The following is a 22,699-nucleotide window of genomic DNA, read 5'->3' as shown; positions in this document are numbered from 1 at the left end:
GCTGGTGAGGCGGCCGGTAGCAGTGGCGGCTCACAAATACCCCCGCGATAGGCGTTCCAGGGGCCCCAGATTTTCACCCACGCCCCAGGCTTACCCCTCGCCACATACACTACCTTTTCACGAAACATACACCAATCCATATGTTCTTTCCAGGCCAACACCGCCGGGGGCCTCCGGGATCCCCACAATTGAGCAATGTCACGCTTAGCTATCATGTATCCCAGAGTCACCCACCGCTTCTGCGGGACCGAATAGTCATTTGGTTCCCACACATTCAGCAAGCATCTCCTCGCTTCAGGCAACAGCGCGACACGCGTAACCACACGCAGGACCTCATGCACACCACGCCAGAATCGCTCCACCTTTGGGCACTCCCACAGAATATGCATGAAAGTTGCCAAAGCACCACAGCCACGCTTACACAATCCGTCACCAGCAAAGCCCATACGTAGAAGCCTTGGCCCCGTCACGTAAACCCGGTGGAGGATCTTAAGCTGGACGAAGCGAAGGCGAGCCGGGATGGCCACCTCCTTCGGAGAGGCCACCGCGGAGATCCAGTCCTCGTCGTCCAGTTCCAACCCGTCGGCAACCCAGGCCTCGCGGAGACTAGTCAGCAGGCACGATCTGTCGTTGATCAGCTTTTTATATATAAGGGAGATCGTGCTGTCTGGGACATGGCCATCCAGCACTCGGTCCTCCAGGGGGGAAGACTCCGGAATGGACACGACATCCGGGAAGACGGAGCCCAGCGCATGGCGGACTTGTAAGTACCGAAAGTACTCACTGCCTTGCAGCTGAAACTCCGTCTGCAGCGTCTCAAAAGTTTTGAATCCCCCCCTCGTCCAGAGATCTCCCACTGTGCTGATTCCGATCGTGTCCCACTTCTCGAAGCCCTTCGATGTCCACAGGGAGCCCAACCTCTCAGACGCATATAGCGGTGTCGCCCGGGTCAAACGGTCCTTCCACCCCATCGCTGCATTAGCCGCGTGCCAGACACGCACCATGACACGCGTCGGTCCCGTCAGACGGGAGTCGGGCGCGCCAGAGTAGAGCGCTCGATTGTAGTCGCCACCGGGCAGGAGCATCTTGTCCATTTCAAATGCCGGGTTCAGGGCGGGCCCGTAAAGGCCATGATTAATTGCAGCTAGCTGGGAGGCCCAGTAATACCGTTTAATGTCCGGGAGGGCGACCCCCCCATCGTACCACGGGAGCGTCAATTTAGCCAGAGCAATACGCGGCCTCCCGTCCCAGAACAGGCGCCGCTGCAGGCTCTCCACCTCACGGAAGTAGCGCGCCGGAACCAAGTCCATAGTATTCTGAAGCGCATACAGAAAGCGCGGCAAGGACATCATCTTAAACAAGGCCGCTCGGCCAAGCGGCGAAAGCGGAAGACGCCGCCAGCGCGCAACGTCCTCCCGCAAGCGCTGGAGGGGGGGCAGCAAGTTCCGCTCGTAGCGGACCTCCGGGTCTAGAGTAATATATATACCGAGGTACCGGAACCCCTGGGAGGCAATCTGGATCGGGCAGTCCCGTGGTAGGGCCGGAGCCTCCCCGGAGAGCACATACACGCAGGATTTCGCCCAGTTGATGACAAGGCCTGAGTTACGACCGAAGGAGCGCAGAACATCAACCAGGACAATCAGCGAGTTGCGCGGGGAGGCGAGATACAAAAGGATATCATCGGCGTAGAGGGACACGCGGTCCTCATGCTCGGGGGTCCAGCGGAGACCACGGATGGAGGGGTGCCACCGCAGCCACTCCGCCAAGGGCTCCAAGGCCAATGCAAACAGGAGCGGTGACAAGGGGCAACCCTGACGCGTGCCCCGCCCCAGCGCTACAGCATCATTTTTATTTTGTAATTCTACCAAAAACAGTGTATTTAGAAGGCAGTAGGTTACTGTCAGCCTGCCGTAATCTCGAATCCATCTACCTCCAGCGCCCTCGGTCTGCAGAAATGATATAATTGAAACAACTCGTATATATGCAGTGTTTTTCCTTCTATGGAGTTCTCTTTGGTAGATGAATCCATATTAACAACATAAATTGCAACACGCTGTTTTACTCAAACTATATTATTTGGAATGAGGACGCATGACAGCTATGCGGCGTTGCACATAGTAAAGCTTTTTTTGTGAACTGTATTCATCTATGACTTGGGCGGAGGTGGTTCCTGCACTTAGGGCTGTTCATGTGTGACCTTCCCTCATCTGATTCCATGAGGGTAAGCAGGTCCTGTGGAACGTGATAGTGGCATGAGTAAACAGCACTGCACAGAAGAGCTCCAACAAGCCATGCTTCTCTTCACAATTACTTTAAAAACAACACTTAACATGTCCTAATGTGTATGTGTTGTGAACTTGTTATGATAACATGTCAATGCACTGGGGGAATCTTGATCTGTGCTATAACTGCAGAATCAAGTTAAAATATTCCTGACTGGAGTCTGGATCTTAATAAGTATCAATTAATTTAATAATTCTTATAAGAAAAATAGAAATAAAAAAATCTTTAATTCAAGCCAGGAGACTATCTCTTCCTACCGAGGAAGCAAATGCAATACATTGTTTGGTGCAGTTCCATCTATCAAATAAGAGGAAAGCCGGAAAGGGGATTTCTCCTTTTTTATTTAAAGAGGCTGTTAGGCACGACTAAACATGTTTTAAGTAGTTGACACGCAGGGTTAACAAAATACCTCTCAGTAGCACTATGGCATAACTTTTTGCTGGGTGGTAAGGCAGAGCTTGTGACTGTTTGCAACGGTCTATTGTAAAAGGTGGGATGGTTACACAAGTAGTGATGTTTTGATTGGTTGGTTAGTAGACTTAAAGATCTCCCAAATGTTGGGCTACAATTAAACTACATAATACCAAGCATTTTACAGCTCGGCATGGATGGCACTGTGATAATCCAATGCTCAAGGATTTTGCTGTAGAAATGGCAAAAGACTTTGCCCCTTTCTAGATTGGCGTGCATGGCAGTGTGCTAATGCTATACTTAAAAACTTTGCTAGAAAAACAGACATTTGAGGGGAGCATATTCGGAGCGTCACTGGTGTTGTAGGGTGCTCTATACAGGAGAGGCTCTCCACTTAAACTTTGAAACTACCCTGGGTTCTCTGCTTCTTTTTTGCATAATTTATGTGACACTCCCAACACTCTGAAAGGGTTTTGTTTTGACTTATACTAGGTAATCCCTTGTGTTTGGGCAAAGCTAAACCTCTCCAAAGAGCTATAGTGATAGTGAAACATGTGTCAGGGGTTGCTTGTGTTCATTCCGGTTACACTTGGATGGTATTTATACCAATCCAAAGCTGTAATACTGTGCCTGGAGTAATAAAAGGCTTTTGTCATTTTACAGCTCGGCGTGAATGGCACTGTGCTAATCCTATACTTAAAAAGGTTGCTTGAAAAACATTTGAGGTGAGCATATTCGGAGTATCCCTCTTCTGCTCTTCTTCTAAAAACTAGGGAACTACCCAGAGTTCTCTGCTCCTATTTTTCAAACGTTATCTGGCACTCTAACCCCAAAAGGGGGAGATATATATATATATATATAGACAGACAGACAGACAGACAGACAGACAGACAGACAGACAGACAGACAGACAGACAGACAGACAGACAGACAGACAGACAGACAGACAGACAGATAGATAGATAGATAGATAGATAGATAGATAGATAGATAGATAGATAGATAGATAGATAGATCAAAGAATGTTGCTGAGGCCAATTCATGGAAACACATTTAGGGCCATATGTAGGTAGCCTCACATTTACCGATTCATAAATACCGAATATTACCGATTCGGTATTTATGAATCGGTAAATGTGATGTAGGTAATGATTCGGTAAAGTTTACCGAATCGGAAAAATTCGGTAATTATGAATCGGTATTTACCGATTCGGTAATGAGACATACCTTCCCATTGATTCCTATGGGCCTGGAGGCCCATAGGAATCAATGGGAAGGTATGCCTCATTACCGATTCGGTAAATACCGATTCGGTAATGGGGGGAGCATATTCAAGGGTGGCAGGGTGTCACATTGACACCCTGTTGCACCCCTGAATCTTGCATGTGTGCACATGTGGCGCACATACATGCCCTAAGGGCATGTATGTCTGCCACATGGCACTCTCAAATCTGCAAAATATTGCTTTTTGCAAGGTATTCGTTATTTATCACCAACCTGTATTTGGTGGTAAATAACGAATTTCTAATACTAACTTTCACCCTTTAGAGTGCTCCCTACATCTGATTTCTGGATTCGGTATTTACCGAATTGGTATTTTACCGATTTCTTAATTTCCGATTCGGTAAATACCGAATCCAGAAATCAGCCCCCTACATAGCAAATGCCTAAATACCGGTCGGTAACGGGATATTTACCGAATTTCGGCCGTTACCGACCGGTATTTGGCTTCCTACATGAGGCCCTTAGTCTCCAAGTTAAGAGTGTCTGCAGATTGAAAAGTCTTTCATTTCCTGATGCGTTTCAGCCGTTACGCCTTAGTCATAGGATTGAAGTATAAGCAGTGTCCAGACAAAGGTGCTTTAAATCTCCTGCATCACGTGACCAGACAGCAACCTACAAGTCCCAGGATGCATTGGTAAAGTACCTTAGTGTTGTGGTGAGTATTCTTGTATTGCTAATAGCGTTTTTCTCTCCAGCCATCAAACACATTTCATAATGTGCATGCATCATGTTAATAAAGTGTTACGTGCATTGTAAAAATGTAAGAATTTCAAAGAGTTCAGGACAGATTTCGTTTTCCAATCTGTTAGCCACATAGAGCACGGTCCCCAACCCCAACGACGAAGGAGTTTATGTAGCGATTAATTGGGGGTCATGAGCATCTTGTCTCTGTGCAGAGAGATGGATTTGCCAGCTACAAAAAGCAACAGAGGTGAGAAAGGCAGGTGTCCTCTCCCCGGCTATTCCGGATTCCACATATTTCATGAGACACTGTGCTCTATGTGGCTAACAGATTGAAAAACGAAATCTGTCCAGAACTCTTTGAAGTTTTTCACATTTTTACAATTACTCAAAAATCCTTATTTATTACTAGGGCTCCCGGTTTTATGGTATATACTTTGACATTTCTGTCTGTATTTATCCATATTTATTTTTTGCTACTTTTATCTGTATTTATCCATATTTATTTTGGGTTTTGTGGAAAAATGAAGCTGAAATTAGTATATTTCCACATTTATTTAACCGCAAAATATGCACTCATGGTTGAGTGCCCGCCATGTTTCAATGCTGTGAACACCTGCAAAAGATAAATCAATGCACTTAGATGAAAATATGCAGATTTCAGTATCAACCTTGTTCATATCTACTGCTGTTAAAACATCTTTATTAAATTTCTTTGTTTTCTAACCCTCTTACCTATCAATCCACACAGCTATTGGCCTGGCAGTCATGACACACAGTATTTAAAATTACTCAAAAAGCCACCCAATTTCCGTTTTTATCCACATTTAAAAATAAATACAGACAAGAAAATAAATGTTTCGGTCTGTATTTATCTGTAAAAACGGAAAACAGGGAGCCTTATTTATCACACACTCGTCTTGCCTGTAGCAGCAACTATCAGTGGTGACATTTTAGAAAGATTATGAAGATTATGAATTAATTTTCCATCAAGCAGAATAATCCAGTCAGCCCATTGCTAAGGGGTTTAGAGAAACCCCAGCCCATCCGATTGTTTGGAGTTTGTGATGCTTTCTGTCCATCCATTTCTTTGGAACTGTAGATTCCAGTGCGGTGAGTTCCTTGGTGTTTGGTGAACATCCAGTATATTGAACGGCATGGGACATTCAATGCTTTTAGTATGCACATTTATGACAGTGCTTGCAGTAGGCCTGCTTATTTGGGACTTGGTGTGTTTCCTTTATGCTCATGCTTTTCTGACTATCTGCTTTAAGTGCACATCGAGGATGTAAGCATCCAAAACCATGCCACCAATACGATCAGCAGTTTGGATTGTGTAGTGGTTACAGTCTTACATTTTTGGGGGAGGATTTTCGTTTTAGTCTACACAATATTTTAGGTGTTAATGGTCTTGTATCCACCTATTGATTTGCATATGAAAAACGATACCCTTTCTTTAGAGGTGGAATGTGTATCGGTCTTATTTATTTGGGGACATTAGACACTTCCATTGTTTTATTTGCATAGGGGTGAATCGCTTAGAATACACCCGGTTTTAGGGTGCTTTGTATTCTGCAAGCATCAACCTAATCCTCATTGCTAAGAGCAAAGGGATTAGATGCACTATGCCTGCCATATAATTGAACCAGCTGAATGTTCACCCTAGGAATATGAGCCACAAATGTGCCGTATTTATGCCTCCTTCCAGAATAGCTTTGCTAAAAAGTAATATTTCTGATTTAAATAATTATTTAAATGCTTCACATTTTTTCCATAATTGGATACATGATCCATTAAAAATTCTAAGTTTCTAAAAACATTTTATTTTCTCATCTCGGGTTCTTGGTATGCTTTTATAGTCTAGATACTTACTGATAAACATTCTCATTATTTTTTGCTAATTAAGACAAATCAATTACTTTTCTATGTGCATAAAAAATCTACCTCTCCTTTCATTTAGTTCTGCTTTAAGCCATCAACGACCTTTGTTATTTGTGAAAGTCTCTTTAAATGAACTTATTGATCTTCTTGTAGCAATACAAGTGACATTTTTAGAAAGGGTCAAAGACGACTTTCAGCCACACATTGATTGCTTTTGAATGTGAGCTATAGTCAATTATTTCTTTATAATTTACAGCTCCAGAAACAGAAGCCAGACACTTGAAATAACAAATCACTCTAAAGCAAGGAGTTAACAAATAAAACATAATACAGCAAACAGGTTCAGCTAAATCTAATGACATATATAGACTGCTTCTGTCTACAATTTAGAAAGATACGCCAGCACTCCAATAGTTTGCCGGTGGTACCGATACCATCAGTCACCATCTAATAGAGATAATAACCAGCAAAATTAAAGACAGACATGGCAACTTCAAACTAACACTAACCACCACCAGCTCACAACCACAAAAACAAACGCCCTGGCCCTTCACCTGGATGCAAGCTCAAACCACAGCAAGGAACTATTCTGCATCATCAAAGAGTTCTCCAACCTCACAGCCACCGAGAACACCGTAAACCCCTCACAGGAGCTCTGCAAAACACTTGCCGACTTCTACACCAAAACTGCCACCATCTATGAGAACTTCGACCCCCAATAACTGAACTCAACAGGCTATTCAGCAACTCTGACCCCCAGGAAAGATCCCTAAACACATGGGAACCTCTCTCTGTGGACACAACTGCCACCATCATGTGCGTCATTCACTCAGGGGCCCCCGACGATCTTTGCCCCCAGCAAATGTTCAACCCAGCAGAAAACACCATCAGTAAAGAGCTCATCACAATCATCAATGCTTCCATCACATCTGCCTCTTTCCCTGAAGGATGGACACATAAATCAAACTGCTCCTCAAACAACCCATGGCAGACCCCAAAAGACCAAAAAATCTACCACCCTATCTCCATAATGCCTTTTCCAGCTCAAGTGCTAGAGAACACAATAAACCTTCAACTCTGCGCCCACCTGGAGAAGAACAACCTTCTAGACTCCTCCCAGTCAAGATTTCTCTCAAATCACAGCACTGAGACCACCATGATTGCGGCCACAGGTTACATCAGGACCCTCCTAGACAGGGGGGAGACCGCTACCCTTATTATCCTCAATCGCTCAGCAGCATTTGACACTGTGTCCCACCACACCCTCCTGCTCAGTCTCCACCAATTGGGAATCCAAGGGAAAGACCTCGAATGGGTCTCTTCATTTCAGCTCCGGACGTACCGAAAGCGTCCGCCTCCCACCTTTCACCTCGGGACCGAAAAACATAATCTGAGGCATCCCACAAGGATCTGCTCTAAGCACAACTTTTTCAACACTTACAAGGCACCCCTGGCCAGATCCCACACCATGACCATCATCTCCTACGCTGATGACACACTGCTCATCCTCTCACTCTCCTCAGCCCCTACTAATGCCAAATCTAACTTCCACAGGTGCATGACCAGCATCGCAGGCTTGATGCAAAGTAGATGCCTCAAACTCAACAAAGAAAAAACAGAAATACTCATCTTTGAGATCACCAACTCCCTGTGGGATGACTCCTGATGACCAACAGTGCTCAGACTTACACCGATACCCACAGAGCATGCTAGAAACTTTGGAATAATTCTTGAAAGCAAACACTTGATGAGGAAGCAGATAAACGCCGTCTCATCCTCTTGCCTTCTCACCCTGCACTTACTCTTCAAATGGCTACCCTTTAAAATCAGATTCACCGTCACCTGAGCCCTCGTTGCCTGGAATACGGCAACTCACTCTACGTAGAAATCACAGCTCAACTACTAAACAGACTCCATACCTTCCAAAATGCAGCAGCCAGGCTCATCCTTGACCTCTTGAGGCAGACCCACATCTTTCTCCCACCCCAAAGCCATACACTGGCTCCCTGTCAGCAAACATTGCCAGTTCAAACTGCTCACCCATGCCTACAAAGCTCTTCACAAGTGCCCAGTCTAACTCAATCACAAGGTGAGCTTCTACCAACATACTTTGATCCTCATCCCGCTTCTTGGCCCACACCCTTGATCCGCAGGAGCGGTGGCCGCACCTTCTCACACCTGGCAGCCAAGTCCTGTAACGGCCTCACCCTCCACCTCCGTACTTCCCCCAATCTGCAGGGGTTCAGGAAGGACCTAAAGACCATATTAGCAGCAGCATCCCCTTCAACCCCTGGATACCCACAGGGATGATAAGCAGTGCCATGCAAATCCTATTTGATTGATTGAATGAGTCCCAACACTTGTCTGTTATGTCACAGGTAGTGAGCATCAATGTTGCTATAGTTAGCAGAGCTAACTATAACTTGTGCCCTCATCATGCACTGATTATGACCTCACATATTGCATATCATTCAAGCTTCTTTTGAAAGCATTACTCTGTAGACTAGTATGTCATTAGAGGCCTGAAAGTAAGTAAAAAATAGCTCAGAATGATATGAAGCATCATAGATGTTATCACAGACACAACTCTCTTAAGTGCAGCAAACATGTCTTATGTGCAACACTGACCCTATACCATACACTTCATGGGTAGCCTATTTCACATTAACGAACAGCAGTCTTTAGTACTGCTCTGCTTACGCTACAGTGAACTCATCAACATCGGGTTCCCTAAGAAAATCATTAATAAGACTGTCATGGCTCAAAAAACAGACTGCCAGATTGTGGCTAAATCTATGGGTGGGCAAACCATGTAAAATATTCCTTGAAATCATTTCACTGGCTCCTGGTGGTAGCATGAAACACAAAATACAAGGATTACTTGGGTAGGGTTCCAGGAGATCTTTGCTGAATCAATCATTTTACTCAGCAGTAAAACACCAGATATCTCAAATGATCCTTCAACAAGATAAAACATGGAGGCAGGTCTTGGGGTTGACATGAACCCAAGTTTTGGAGAGCACCGAACGCAAGACCTAAGGTAGAGCATGCTACACCAGTTTCAGGGAAGGCCTGAAAACAGAACTGTCTGGGCTCACAGAGAACTCACCTATTCTCACTCTCAGGAGTACTGACTAAGAGTATTGGTTATGGGTTCCCTTTAGCAAATTCACATTACCCTCCAACCCTCCATGAGTGTACCACCGCAAATGCTGGTAATAAGCGCTCCCAAGTATCCAAATGTCAATGCTTTATGAAACCTTTTAATGAATAAAACAGTATTCTAATTATGGCAAGTGCAGGTAAGAGCGGGGTTGGGGGAGTCAACAGATATTGACGAGGAAAACTTACATTAAAAAAATTAAACCCACTTACCTTGTGCTTACCACATCTCTGACTCGGTGAGTGCAAGGAAAGTGGCTTTAATTTTTATTTATTTAAGTTTCCTTCATCGTTGTCTGTTGGTTCACCCTCTCGCGCCTGAATGATGGTTCATAAAATAGGCTGTTTACCCTTTAAGTAATAGAAAACCTACCTGGGTGTGCGAAGGTTGTAATCCTTTTCGGCCATATACTCCAACCAATGCATCCTTCTGAAGGGAGATATTGAATTTTAGAAACTGGGGCTGGTCAATAAAGAGTTGTGATCTCCAAAACACGCCTGGTGGCACATCTTGTACAGCTCTTCGGCCAATATCAAGCTCTCCGGAGTCTATGGTGTTATTTTCTTGTGGAAATCCTCCATGTTTACCTGAAGATTAAAGCATACTTGCATGAAAATACAGCCGTATAAACAAACAATTTATTTTTTTGCAGTTAAGTGAGAACTATTTGAAAACACATTCGCAATTTAATTAAAGCACTATATGGAGTATTCCACCAACACACCTTTCGCCTTCAGTCAAACAGAAAAGGAACCATGAAAGGGTTAAAGATAATTGTGTTAAGTTGTTTACCTATTCTCCTCTAACACGTGACAGCCCCAGGACATTGCCACCAAGTGTGGCTGAAGGTTCACGCAAAGCAACATCACACCTGGTGTAATATATGTAATGTAGTATTTTATTATACACCAGTTGTAATCCTCCTCCATTACTACCTCTCTGGGAGAGCGGGGGGGGGGGGGGGGGGGGGGGTCCACCTGGCCTCTTCTCACTCTTCATCCTCTAAATGGCTGAAAACCTTTTCCCAATTTTCTCTTACCAGACTTAGCTCGTCTGGTGAGTTAGATCCTTTTTAGGTCTCGCCTGAGCCAGCGCATGCGCTGCACTGTGAGACATTTAGTAAGTGGCTTTTGAAAGTGCCACCACAGGCTTGTGGTGGCCTCAAACTTGTGTGCACGCGCGCAGCCGCCATCTGTCTATCCTCCATTACACAACTCCCGCTTCTCCCCCTCCCCCACCACAGATCGCTTCGCTCGCCGAGCTTGATCGCAATCACTTTCACGGGCCGTGCGGCCATGCTGTGTCACTTTCATTCACGGCCGCGCGGCCAAATGCTTGTTTGCTCTCCGTCTCCTTTTTGCACCGTCTCCTTTTTGCTCGTGCACGCGCCCATTGTGCCTTGCTCTCCGCTCTTTTTCGTTTGCCGCTGTTCCGCACTCTCCAGCTATGCTTGGACTCTTAACTTGTCCACCACATCTCCACTTTTTATTTTCATTGAATTTACGTTATAAAAAATCCCTTTGTTGTTGATTGTCGGGCTGTGCAGCTCAAAACGCGGTCACACGTATTTACTTTATCCGACTCCTTGCTACCGATTCAATCGGAACTACTGTAGACATTGTTCTGCTGCTTATTTAATTCCAGCCAATCGGATCTGCGCAGCACAAAACATGGTCAGTATTGTAGTGCGCCCTTGGTGTTTAAGTGTTTAAGATGAGGACCGGCTGTCTGTCGCTTCCTCGCTCTCCACTCTTCTTTGTTCTCTGCTGTCCTGCACTATCCAGCTCTGCTTCGACTCTGACTTGTCCACCCCCACCTCCACTTTTTATTTTCATTGAATTACTTTTTTTAAAAATACATTCCCGCAGCACAAAACGCGGTCAGCATTCTAGTGCACCTCACTTCCTGGTGTTTAAGACGAGGACCTGTTGCTTATTTAATTTCAGGCAATCTGATTTGGTGACCTTCTGCTTGTTTTACTAACGGGTACTGGCATAATGTTTACAAAATGCGTGGCTCGCCACAATGGCCTCTCGGGTGCCTCTCCTCACTTCAGCCCTCTCCCTTTGCCCCCCTCCCTTCCCTCCACTTCACCTCCAGCACATAAGTAAAACAAAGAAGAGAGCGACAGTGCTGCAAAATCGGATACTGCCAGCCTGCGAGGCCACTGACAAGTAAGGCTGCTTTTTATTATTAATGGTTTTATTTCGTTTGCACACTGTTAATGCAAAATGGCCGCTTGGGTGCCAGTTGTGCATTTTTAGTTATGCATTATTTCTGGGAAGATATTGTTCTTCTAGTGATAACCGGACGTAGCTTTAGTGCAGGATGTGCATTAGCACCAGGTCTGATTTCAGTAAGGGTTCCTCTAATCCCCATTGTCGCTGTTGCCTCTTTTACCATCACCTTTGGTCTATGAACTTGTGTGCATTGCTTGCATGTGGATTAATGCCTAGTTGATTACTAGTTTGATCTTGTTCCTGCTGGTCCACAAAGTGGTATGCCCTCTAGTGAACGCCATTTGCTTCTGTGTTCACACTGGTTTATAAAATCGGGTTGAACTTGTGTTTATTCGTTATCACGCATTGGCAAACTTACCTCTGGAGCATAGGCGGGGGGGGTTTGGAGGGGGGGGGGCTTCATGTAACAAGCATAGGCAGAGCCAATGCGCCAACACATGTCCAGGTTAGATCCTTTGTATATTCACATTAGATAAACTAATATATAAACTAAATGGAAATCATTTGCACAGTCAGCAGTTATCTTAAACATCTAATTGCCAAAACCACTGCTGTATTAGCACTTGATATCCCTCTGCTAATGCATGCAATTGGAATCTATGCATGTCTATGTTACACACATTTGCACATTGATGCCTGATTTATTGGCGCGGTCAATGCTTCTTTAAATAGAAAAAGACGAGTGAGGGTCGGATCACTATGTCATAGTGTGTTCACACGTTTCTAGCAGCCTTTGGGATGCCCAACTACAATAAAAAAAAATACAACAGAAAATCGCAAGATTCTTTTAAGGACTTCTTGCTTCCAGTCTATCAAAGCTACTATTAACTTTTGAACGTTTATTTCATGAAGACAACATGAATTGTCTTATTTGCATGTTGATTCCTTGCACACGAAATTGTGACAGTAAAAAACACCTTCCCTTTTAATAAGACAACATATACTTCCTACATCTTCTGTTGTTGCTTGCCTGCTTAAACAAGCATTGGCATAGCCAATAGGACTCGCCTTTGGGACCTTATAAGTATTTAATTATGCAGCACAATATCCTTGGTGCAACATCAACTATTGAAAGCTAAACACTTATAAGGTCCCAAAGGTGAGACCTATTGGCTATGCCAATGCTTGTTTTGTATGTTAACGATATGTATTATTTCATTAATGGTTCTTCAAGGACTATTCTCAAGCAAGGGAAGCCCTCAATCTCTTAACAATTATTTTAAGTCTGGTCATGACATGTTGTAGTTGTTTTTCGAATGATATCACTTTCGATGCAAGCATGATCTATTAAATAAAGTCATTTAAGGCAAACTATTCAATCAACAAGACTGACTACTGGGCATACAGGTATGATGAGGCTCAGGATGGGCTTCTAACATGTGGGCTAAACTTTCTACTGCAGAGGAAACAAATGCTCCTGGATACTGCGGATGGCCCTCAAATAAAAAGGCAAAGCTGACCTTATTAAGTATTGTTTGGGGGTGAATTTTTTTAATGGAGAGATGACAATTTTATTTGCATGTGTCTATTTATGTTAAAGACGTCCCTAATGTCAGTGTGCACATTTTTTTTTTGCTTTTTGCATCCATCGTGAAGATTCCAAAGGCTGCAACGTTTTTCGATTTGCATGAACATTTTGACTGGTGTGAAAATGTTATGTTACAATTATCTATATTCAAAACGAGCACAGTGATTCTGCACAAGCTATTTCTTCATAGGAACAGTTTTAATGCAAAGAAAAATGTAGGCTTGCAGCAACAACAACAAACTTTGGATACACTTTCCATCTTTCTTGGATTACAGAAAACATTATCTAGCAAAGTGGTTAAAAAATATCTTCCGATGCAGTGTAAAAATGTGGACATGCAAAGTAAATAGTTGATTATGAATCCTCACAAGTGTCCAGAATGAATCATAAGCTTTCGAAAACCCTGCAGGTGAAGCAACTTGGCGCACCCCTAATTCTTACAGTATTACTCTTTTTTCCTACTAATGCCTGCACTTCTTATCAGTAATCTTCATTACTCCTAGTCCCAGTCCCATTGCTGAACCCTTGTAGGCTAAGGGGCACATGCATCAAGGTAGGATTTTGCGAGTCCTTAATTGCGAATATTAAGGAATCGCAATTAAGGACTCGCAAAAGCCTATGCATGTAGGAATCGCTATAAAAATTGCGATTCCTAAACAATCCTTAATTGCAACTTGCAATTTGCGATTCGCAATTAAGGAATGGTTCCCCATTCATTCCTATGGGCCTAGAGACCCATAGGAATTAATGGGAGATTGCATGCGCAATTTGCGAGTACCAGGTACTCGCAAATTGCGCATGCAATTTCAAGGGCGCAAGGGTGTCAGAAGGACACCCTGTTGCACCCCTGAAATTGTGATGTGCACCCTTGTTGCGCACACACATGCCCCCAGGGCATGTGTGTGCGCAACATAAAACTTTGAAAAATGCACTTAAGTGCATTTTTCAAAGTTTTTGCAAATTACCGATCAGTTTAACTGCTCGGTAATTTGCGGCCCCATATAGCGAAATCGCTATTGTAAAGTGGTTCTTGCATTCCATTTAAGGAATCGTAAAATGCGATTCCTTAAATGCAATCGCAATTTGAGAAATCCAATTAATTGCAAATTCTTAAAATGCGAGTGCCCTGAACCTTGATGCATCGCAAAAGCCATTTTTGCGGGCGCAAACAGACGATTTTTGCAAATCTCACCGTTTGCGCTCACAAAATGGGTGATGCATGTGCCTGTAAGTGTCTAAGCGGGTGGGGGCTCACCCTGCAGCATTTCCTGTTCTTGTTTTCTGTCTAAGTAAAGGAATGTGACAAGGAATGGAGGACACAGAGGTAATTATACTTCTGCAGCAATAAGACGTTCCTGCAGGACTGCTGCAGCTTCATTATCATCCGTTCCCTGTTCTTGAGCCGCACAAAGAGGTTCTTTAAGCAGCAGACTACCAGCATCTGCCCAGTGCAGAGGACAGCGCAGCCTTTCGCCGGCTGCACTAATCAGAATGTCCGGAAGCAAGGTGAAACATTTATAGACAATCAATAGCACACCATTTCGTGCCAAGAAATAACCTGTCTGATATGACAGTCTAAAGATCCGTCTGCAAATAGCTGCACACCGGGACTTCACACTGCTGGTAAACTACAAATGCCACACAACCCATTTGAAATCAAACCCTTTCTTGGAAATGTACTTTATTGCAAGAATCAATAGGGCTTCTAATTAAACTATCACACATTACATTAACTTGAAATACTGTAAACATTATCGAGCAGAAAGGCCAATAATGTTGAAGATGCTCACGCGGTGCTCATTTTGTATTTAAGTGTTCACCCAGTAGATAGCAGAAAACATGTTTTGGGATGAAATGAACAAATATTGTATATTTTATCATAGTAAGACTTAAACTAAATAATGCTTATATTCACGTGTCACAGACAACCGGGAAATAGGGGGTTACAGTGTCATGGATACAAGAATTATGCAGGAAAAATAACTATATTATGAAGCAAGAAACTGCAAATTATGAGACACATTCTCTGGCAGTATTAATGGAATTCATTCAAGCTAGAAACAACATTTCATTGAAATCTCCAGTATTCAAATTATGTGGCAAATGTGTAAATTCCATAATCATGGGTAAGTGCCACCACTGCAGAATTTCATAAATCCAGATGCGGGCGATGTATTCATGAAACATCAATCAAACCAAAATATTAAAATTCCAATCCGTGCCCATTGTTAGCTGCATTTTAAAAAGAACAGTTGTTTGTGCTACATACACTAAAATAAAAAAAAGCAATATAAAAAAGGCATAATGATTGATATAGGTAGCATTGTCCTACTCTGCCATGTCAGGGTTTTAGTGATGTTTACGAAACACTCGACGTGGGCTATGTGGTTTAAGATGTTACCAGAACTCATCGATTGCAATACTGGACCATATTACATTTAAGGAGGGCATAACACCCACTTTGAAAGACATAAGCATATTTGAAAATGAGTATTATGGTCTACTCCAATGGCCACCAGTATTTATGTGTAAGAAGAGACCAGTAGCACATACTGATCGAATAAGCACATTATTTAAACCAAGAGAGTCAGCTAGAATGATGCATCTGGCCCATGTACACATTGGAGAAAAAATATTTGCACTACAAAAAAGAGATAATTAGATTATAACAAACTATAAATTCAGAAATATTTAATATTTCATCATAAAACAAGATTTATTTTTGATGGTGATTCAAATGTTTTTACAGTGACTGCCCAGTGCTCAGGTGATTCAAGATGTGAAGTGAAACAGCAGAAATTAATTAATCAAGTTTAGAGCTTCTTTGGGTGTACAATATTTGAGCTGAACTGCATAATATAATGATAATGTAAACAATTGATGTGTCAAATTGGCCCAGGTGAAGGTTTGAAATCAAGACTGTGTAACTCATGCGATTTTGGGAATTTAATCCTAAACACATTTCTTGAAATTACACCATGTCACATAACGTGCCGTTCGTGGCAAAATTTCATTACAAGACTGGAGGCTACCTTTATGCATATGCTTTTATTTGCTGCCCCAACATGCAGCCCTTTAAAGAACATTAATACATCATAAACATACAGAATATTTGTGAAGAAGTATAACTATCCACTGCACAGGGCTAGCTTCATCTTTTGGTAGCTGTTAGCAGTAGAAAGCAAGCAGCTGTTGCTCTTGCCACTTGTGCTTTTTCATGTTATTTTTATTACTACAGGGTGCATCTTCGTGGAAAGAATTGAGGTTAGAAGGCATCTAGCATTGAACGACTGATTTGCACTTTTGTTAATTTTGCGTAATTTTCCTGAAATTTCTTGTAATATATTAAAGCAAATTACGCAATTTCGCACAACTGTACTTTCCAGCCAATGTACATTGCATGGTGAGGTCTTCCTCGGGACGCAAGCCTTATGATATTCAAATAGCAACACTCAGAGTATCGAGCATGAATATACATCAGTTAAGTAGAAGGGTGAATCCCTGAACGCTCCAAAGAGGGATGGGAATAGTCAAACAGGAAATTAATTGGTTATCAGGGATGTGGACCAAAATGGATACGTTCACCAGAGTATGTAAATATATGGACACAAAAAATCATCCAGGAGAAAGAGATGTCTCAGCAGACAGACGGCTTGCATGAAATAACATATGCAAACTTTTCATGGATACAGCTATTATAGGTTTCAAAGTCAACGTGTTTAGGAGGAAAACTGGTTGGTATAATGTGTAACATCTCCTGGAATTCTCATCATGGTAAATGCAACACAACTGAGCTGCTCTTTGGATTAACCATATAAACCAATCCTTAGAGTTAATTCCCATCCAAAATATTGGTTTTAACCATGACAGTCATTACTTCAAGAGCAAAAGAATCGTTGGTGAATGACTTGCTTGACACTCTAGTACCATTCTGTGGCATTACCACTACAGACATCACACCCTAGACGGTGTGTGACTGTTTTAAGGTCATTATAGATGGGGTCAACAGAAACAATACACTATGTGCTTTTTGAGACATAGTTGAATTGTTTTCATGATGAAACACCACCTGGAAGTACAAGCTTGTTGGAAATTATGTTTGTCAATGAGCACTATAAGTGATTTGCCTATACTGAACCCCATAGTTTTACCTTATGTTGCCACAATATTTCAGTTGTACCACAACTAAAAGCTCATGTGTCTGTTCTACAATACATCCAAGTGAATAACAAGCAGAGGGCATGTGATGGGGCCTGGTGAATAAAATATTTTTTTCCTGAGGGGGAGAAAAATGGTCGTGAAGAGAACAATGCCTTCGGGATAAAAAAAATACTGTGTAAACCTTCCTCATGCCTGAACAAAATGTTCACTATATACTAGCTCTAAATTAATTTAACTCATGGTTTCAGATTGTGTAAAGGTTTATAACAAATTTAGCATAGTTGAAAACCATATTCCAAAAGGCAGAGCATAACATTGTGTTAAAATTAATTTGACAGAGAACAGATGATTAAAACAACCTGCCTAAAATTTCCTTAAAAATGTATAGATTGATTCTAAGGTACCTCAACTCCTACAATGTAATTACAAAATATGATCAAGAAAAAATAACAAAAAAACACCTGTTGATTTAAAATACACATTATGAGCTAAGCTACAGACTTAGTCACCTTTTCTTCCAAATTAGGGGTGAAATCACTTGCAAACAGATGGTAAGCCTTAATGTGTCATATTAAGCTGAATGCATATCTTTTAACGCAATTACATTGAAGAAAATACTTAGTTTTCTACCTTTTCAGCTAATTGAAGCTAATTGTTAAAATCTTTGGTAAACATGGTCAACTATTTATAGGAATTCTAGGGACTTATTTTTCATACTAATGACTTTCAGCTAGAGCTAGCCTGCTCTCATGGTTTTACTTTTTTTTTTTTTAACATAGGGAATTTCTATAAAATGAAATCTAAATTGTAATTATGCTCCTAAAATGTTTCCCAGTAGATCTTAACTATATCAACTATCACTAGAGATGGAGGAAGGGATAGATTTTCTCTATCTATACTTGATCTTTTAGCGAATACAAATAATTTTAATTTAACACTTAACATTCTCAGTTCCAATTAAGAGATGGATCCTTCAGTATCTATCAGTGCTGGCAAGTCTTGTGAATCGAACTATATTTACATGCCTCTAGTTTCTCCACTTTGTTAAAACCTCTAGTCTGGAGATTATGGTCTTGCATTTTCACAATATGCCTTGAAGTTATTGTAATAAATATCAAATCTAAGGGGGACTAAGGAACTTAATCAGTTTACGCCACCTCTGAAGAGGTCTGCAATAGGTATACATGGTTAAGACAACTATTAAACAAGCCATCTTTCTCATTTTGTAATGTGCTGGTAATGGTCATCAAGGCGAATCTACCACTGGTTGCACCATTGCAGACTTTATAGTGAAACACCACTGGGAAATTAACAGAAATATGAACAGATGTAACCTTCTCACTAAAGTGGGCTCAGCTGTGACAAGTCAAAGTGAAAAATGGCGATATAAGAAAACAAGTGGCTGTATTTTTAATGTATTTTCTTCATCTCTTGCTTCAAGGGCTTGGATTTAGTCTTCATGCAGAGCATACCTCAATAAGTAGGTTTTTATTATTTCCCTTAAAGCTCTGAAACTCAAGAGAGTCATATGTCTACATTTGTTCAATTTATGCAGAACTAGGCTGGATTCCCAGATGACTATTGGTTATTTGTGCACCATTGTTTTCATTTTTACAGTAGTGCCTGTCTAATGCCACAATGCCACATTGTTGCTCATGAGGACAATGCTGGGGGAGGTTAGTCTTGTTATTCACACCCTTTAACCCGTTCGCCGCGGCAGGAATTCCGCCGCGGCGCTGGGGGGGTTTGGGGGCAGCACGGTGGCGCTGTGCTCGTGACGGAACCGCTCCGTCACGAGCCACGGTTGAGCTGTGCTCATGACGGAGTGGTTCCGTCACGTCTCCGCCCACTGCGCTAATCGCCCGCACAGGCGGGGAATTAGCGCCACGTGGGCGGAGCGGCGGCCAACGGCCGCAGCATGACGGAACCACTCCGTCATGAGCACAGCGCAACCATGGCTCATGACAGAGTGGTTCCATCATGAGCGGGGAAGGGGTTAAGGCATCCATTTCAATAGTCACCCAACATCCAAGATAAATATAAATCTCTTCTCCTTCGAAGTAGCAGATTTAAAGCTAATCCAGCCACGTTCCAGATCCAAATCAGTCACGCCTCAGACTGAGGGTCAGGATGGTCTGAACGTGTCTGGCACATGAATGTCCCTTAGTCTTTGCAGCGTCGAAGTTGGTTCTACAAATATATCATATAAGAGGTCCAGCCTCTGTGACCAATTGGCAGCACTGCAGAAAGAGGAATGTCTTGCCAAGAATCAGTCTGTCGGCATGGTGAAGGACAGACCAGCTAAAAGCATGCGACAAGTGATCTGGAGAAGACCTTGGTAATTGTTCAAACCAGATTTAATCTTGCTAGAATACTTGAAAAAACATGCTCTCTTCATTTAGCAATTTTCCATTCTGCATGCTTCATTTCCCTAATTCGTCTGCATACAGAATATTGCCCTGGATGACATCTGCTGTGTGAGAATGAAGTCTATATAAGCTCTGTGGTCAATGTCTGTAGAAGGTGTGATGGAATGTTAGCAGTTTTGTTTCCACAAAAGTACATCCATGCCACTAAATAGTCCACGCTGCCTACGCCTTGCTTCCTGCACCTGAACTTAAGAATACAAGATCCAAACGTTTGTAAGTCTCTTCTTCTATTAGGAAAACAGGTTCCATTTGTACTCATCCCATATAACTTCTTTGTTCATCACTGTGCATTTGTTGGCCTGGCAACCCTGTGATGACACAGAGGAGCCTTCATGAGTAATGGAGAACAGCAGATGTCAACTGAAGACCCCAAGTCATCTCAGAATCCAGAGAATGCTAAGTGAACACTGTTTGATCTTTACAGCTCGATCAAATATTGCAAATCTTCTACCAAGGTGAGAGCTATAGGGGCTACACATTTCCTGAAGCAGTGCATTTCAGTCATGGAGTCAGGAGACAGAAAATTAGAGCACATCCAGTGATGCTGACAGGCTACGCAAGCTTTGCCCCTTCAGTGTTGGCCAATGCACAGCGATACAGGGTATCAGAAAATGCCAAAGGAAGGAGTGTCGGAAGCCACGCAGGGCTTCTCCCACGTGGCAGCCAGGATGCAAAGCTTGACTTAGAGCACAGTCTGCCAGCGCAGCTGGCACAGGGGAGGACTAGCACAAATTGAAATGGCGTTCAATGACATGCTGTGCCGCAAATAATGTAGTCTTAGTCTCGAAGCATCCTTTACATAAACTACCAAAACAGAGACAATAGCTTCGCGGACATCACTCGTATTTCAAGGCAGTGCTACCAGACTGTCCTGGAAAAAGAAAAAACCCTATCAAGAGTATTAATCTTAGAGGTCAGAAATAACCACGAAAAAATGCGAAATGGAGGAGTCACTCATGTACTTATGAAAAGTACCAAAAAACGTAGCAGCCCCACCTCTGTGGGGTGTCTCCCTGGGCACTGGTTTGTGGCCGTGTTGGCCTTACTTAGTTGTGAACAAAGTGTGTCTTTCACTCATTCGATTTTTTTCCAAGATTGTTCTTTATTTTCACAATCTTCTTACTAGTTGTTCAACATACTACATTTCCCAAAATGCAATATCAAAGCATCATCTTGTTCGGTGTTCCAATGCATTTCGGCTTAACGCCTTCCTCAGGGAACATCTAAAATACAAATGTTTTGTGTATAATACAAAAACGTATTTGACAATCCATTATTCTAATTGCCTGGTGATATAATTACAAAAAATGCATATCTCTAATTGATTTATGGTGATGTAGTTTAAACGTTGGCCAGTGCAATAGTATATCGGTTAATAAAATGTGACTAGGATGCTGACACAATATATAGTGATTCAAAGTGCATGAATGCTCTACGCAGTGCGGTTTTAACGGGGGAGTGTAAACAGTGTGTTCAAAATCACTAAAGTGGTGACGGGATATTGGTAAATGTTGACGTAGGCGTCATGCTTAAATAAAGATCTATGGTGCCCCCTTGAAAGCGGTTGCTGGCCTATCCGTAATCTTACCGTTGCTGATGACTGACGCGTTTCCCTGCGCGGGAATCTATCTTCTGTGTAATGGTGTTTCCAAGTTCCCCATTATGTGGGTGATCACGTGAAATGACGCGTTTGCGTAACTGAGCTAAACATAGAAATGGGCTAGAAATATCGAGACCCGTTTCTTATGCTAAATAAAGTTTCGTAGAAACAAGTTAACCGAAAAAAATAAACCAGAAAAGGAGAACATTGAGTGCGCGGTGGTGTGTGTAATAACCTATGTGGGTGATGCCAGTGTTACATGAAAATAATATTAAATATGACACAATTGCATCAATGAAGGTGATATGACGACTTTCTGCGAGCAGTCCGATATGATATCCACAATCACCGTGGATATGTATCAATATAGTAAAAATGTACATGGCTAACTGCTGTACATGGTTTAAAGATAACAAGAAAATTCCACTCTGTCGTTCATCCCATGAGGCTGTAGAGTACTTAAGTGGTATATCCAAAAGTTTTCTCTTTGTAGCAACACATTGTGGTTGTCTTTTCCTTCTCGTTTTTCCACTACCTCTAAGATGCAAGCTTTTAGTTGGCTGTTGTGGTGTCGAGCCTCTATAAAGTGTTGGGCTATTGTGGATTTCATTTGTTTGGTTCTGATATTGCTTTTATGTTCATTCATCCGCACCTTTAGTTTTCTCTCTGTTTGGCCAACATAGGCTTTCCCACATGGACATTTCAGTAAATAGATTACATTAGATGTATCACATGTAGCCGTTACTTGAAGTTTGATTTTGTGACCTTTCATTGGATGCGTAATGTAAGTCCCTTTAATGATATTGTTGCAGTTGCTGCAGTTCAGGCACGGGATGGTGCCTTTATGTTCTGTTTGAATTTTTTCTGTGGGGTGTTTGATGAGTTCACCAATGTTCTTGCCCCGGGTATAGGCGAATATTGGTTCCTGAATGAAAATGTTCTTGAAATCTTGCTCTAGTTGTAGTAGTGGCCAATGTTTTTTTATTGATCTTTTGAGTTGTAGACTCATGGTGGAGTATTTGCTGACATATGTGATTC

At 42.4% G+C, this 22,699-nt stretch overlaps 1 protein-coding gene across 6 annotated transcripts in view; it reads right to left on the bottom strand.

The window, feature by feature from the left end:
* The window catches only part of TENM3 (teneurin transmembrane protein 3), a 1,236,182-nt gene that overhangs the window by 173,820 nt on the left and 1,039,663 nt on the right, over window positions 1–22,699 (bottom strand). For all 6 annotated transcript variants that reach the window (XM_085641875.1, XM_085641876.1, XM_085641877.1 and 3 more), the window contains one exon: window positions 10,076–10,290. In XM_085641875.1, coding sequence (XP_085498001.1) covers window positions 10,076–10,290 — 215 coding nt within the window. The remainder of the gene's footprint in view (window positions 1–10,075; window positions 10,291–22,699) is intronic.

Source organism: Triturus cristatus, chromosome 2_2 (assembly GCF_964204655.1).
Source record: "Triturus cristatus chromosome 2_2, aTriCri1.1, whole genome shotgun sequence".
NCBI lineage: Eukaryota > Metazoa > Chordata > Amphibia > Caudata > Salamandridae > Triturus > Triturus cristatus.
The sequence above is the reverse complement of the archived record's forward strand: the minus strand, read 5'-3'. Positions and strand labels throughout refer to the sequence as shown.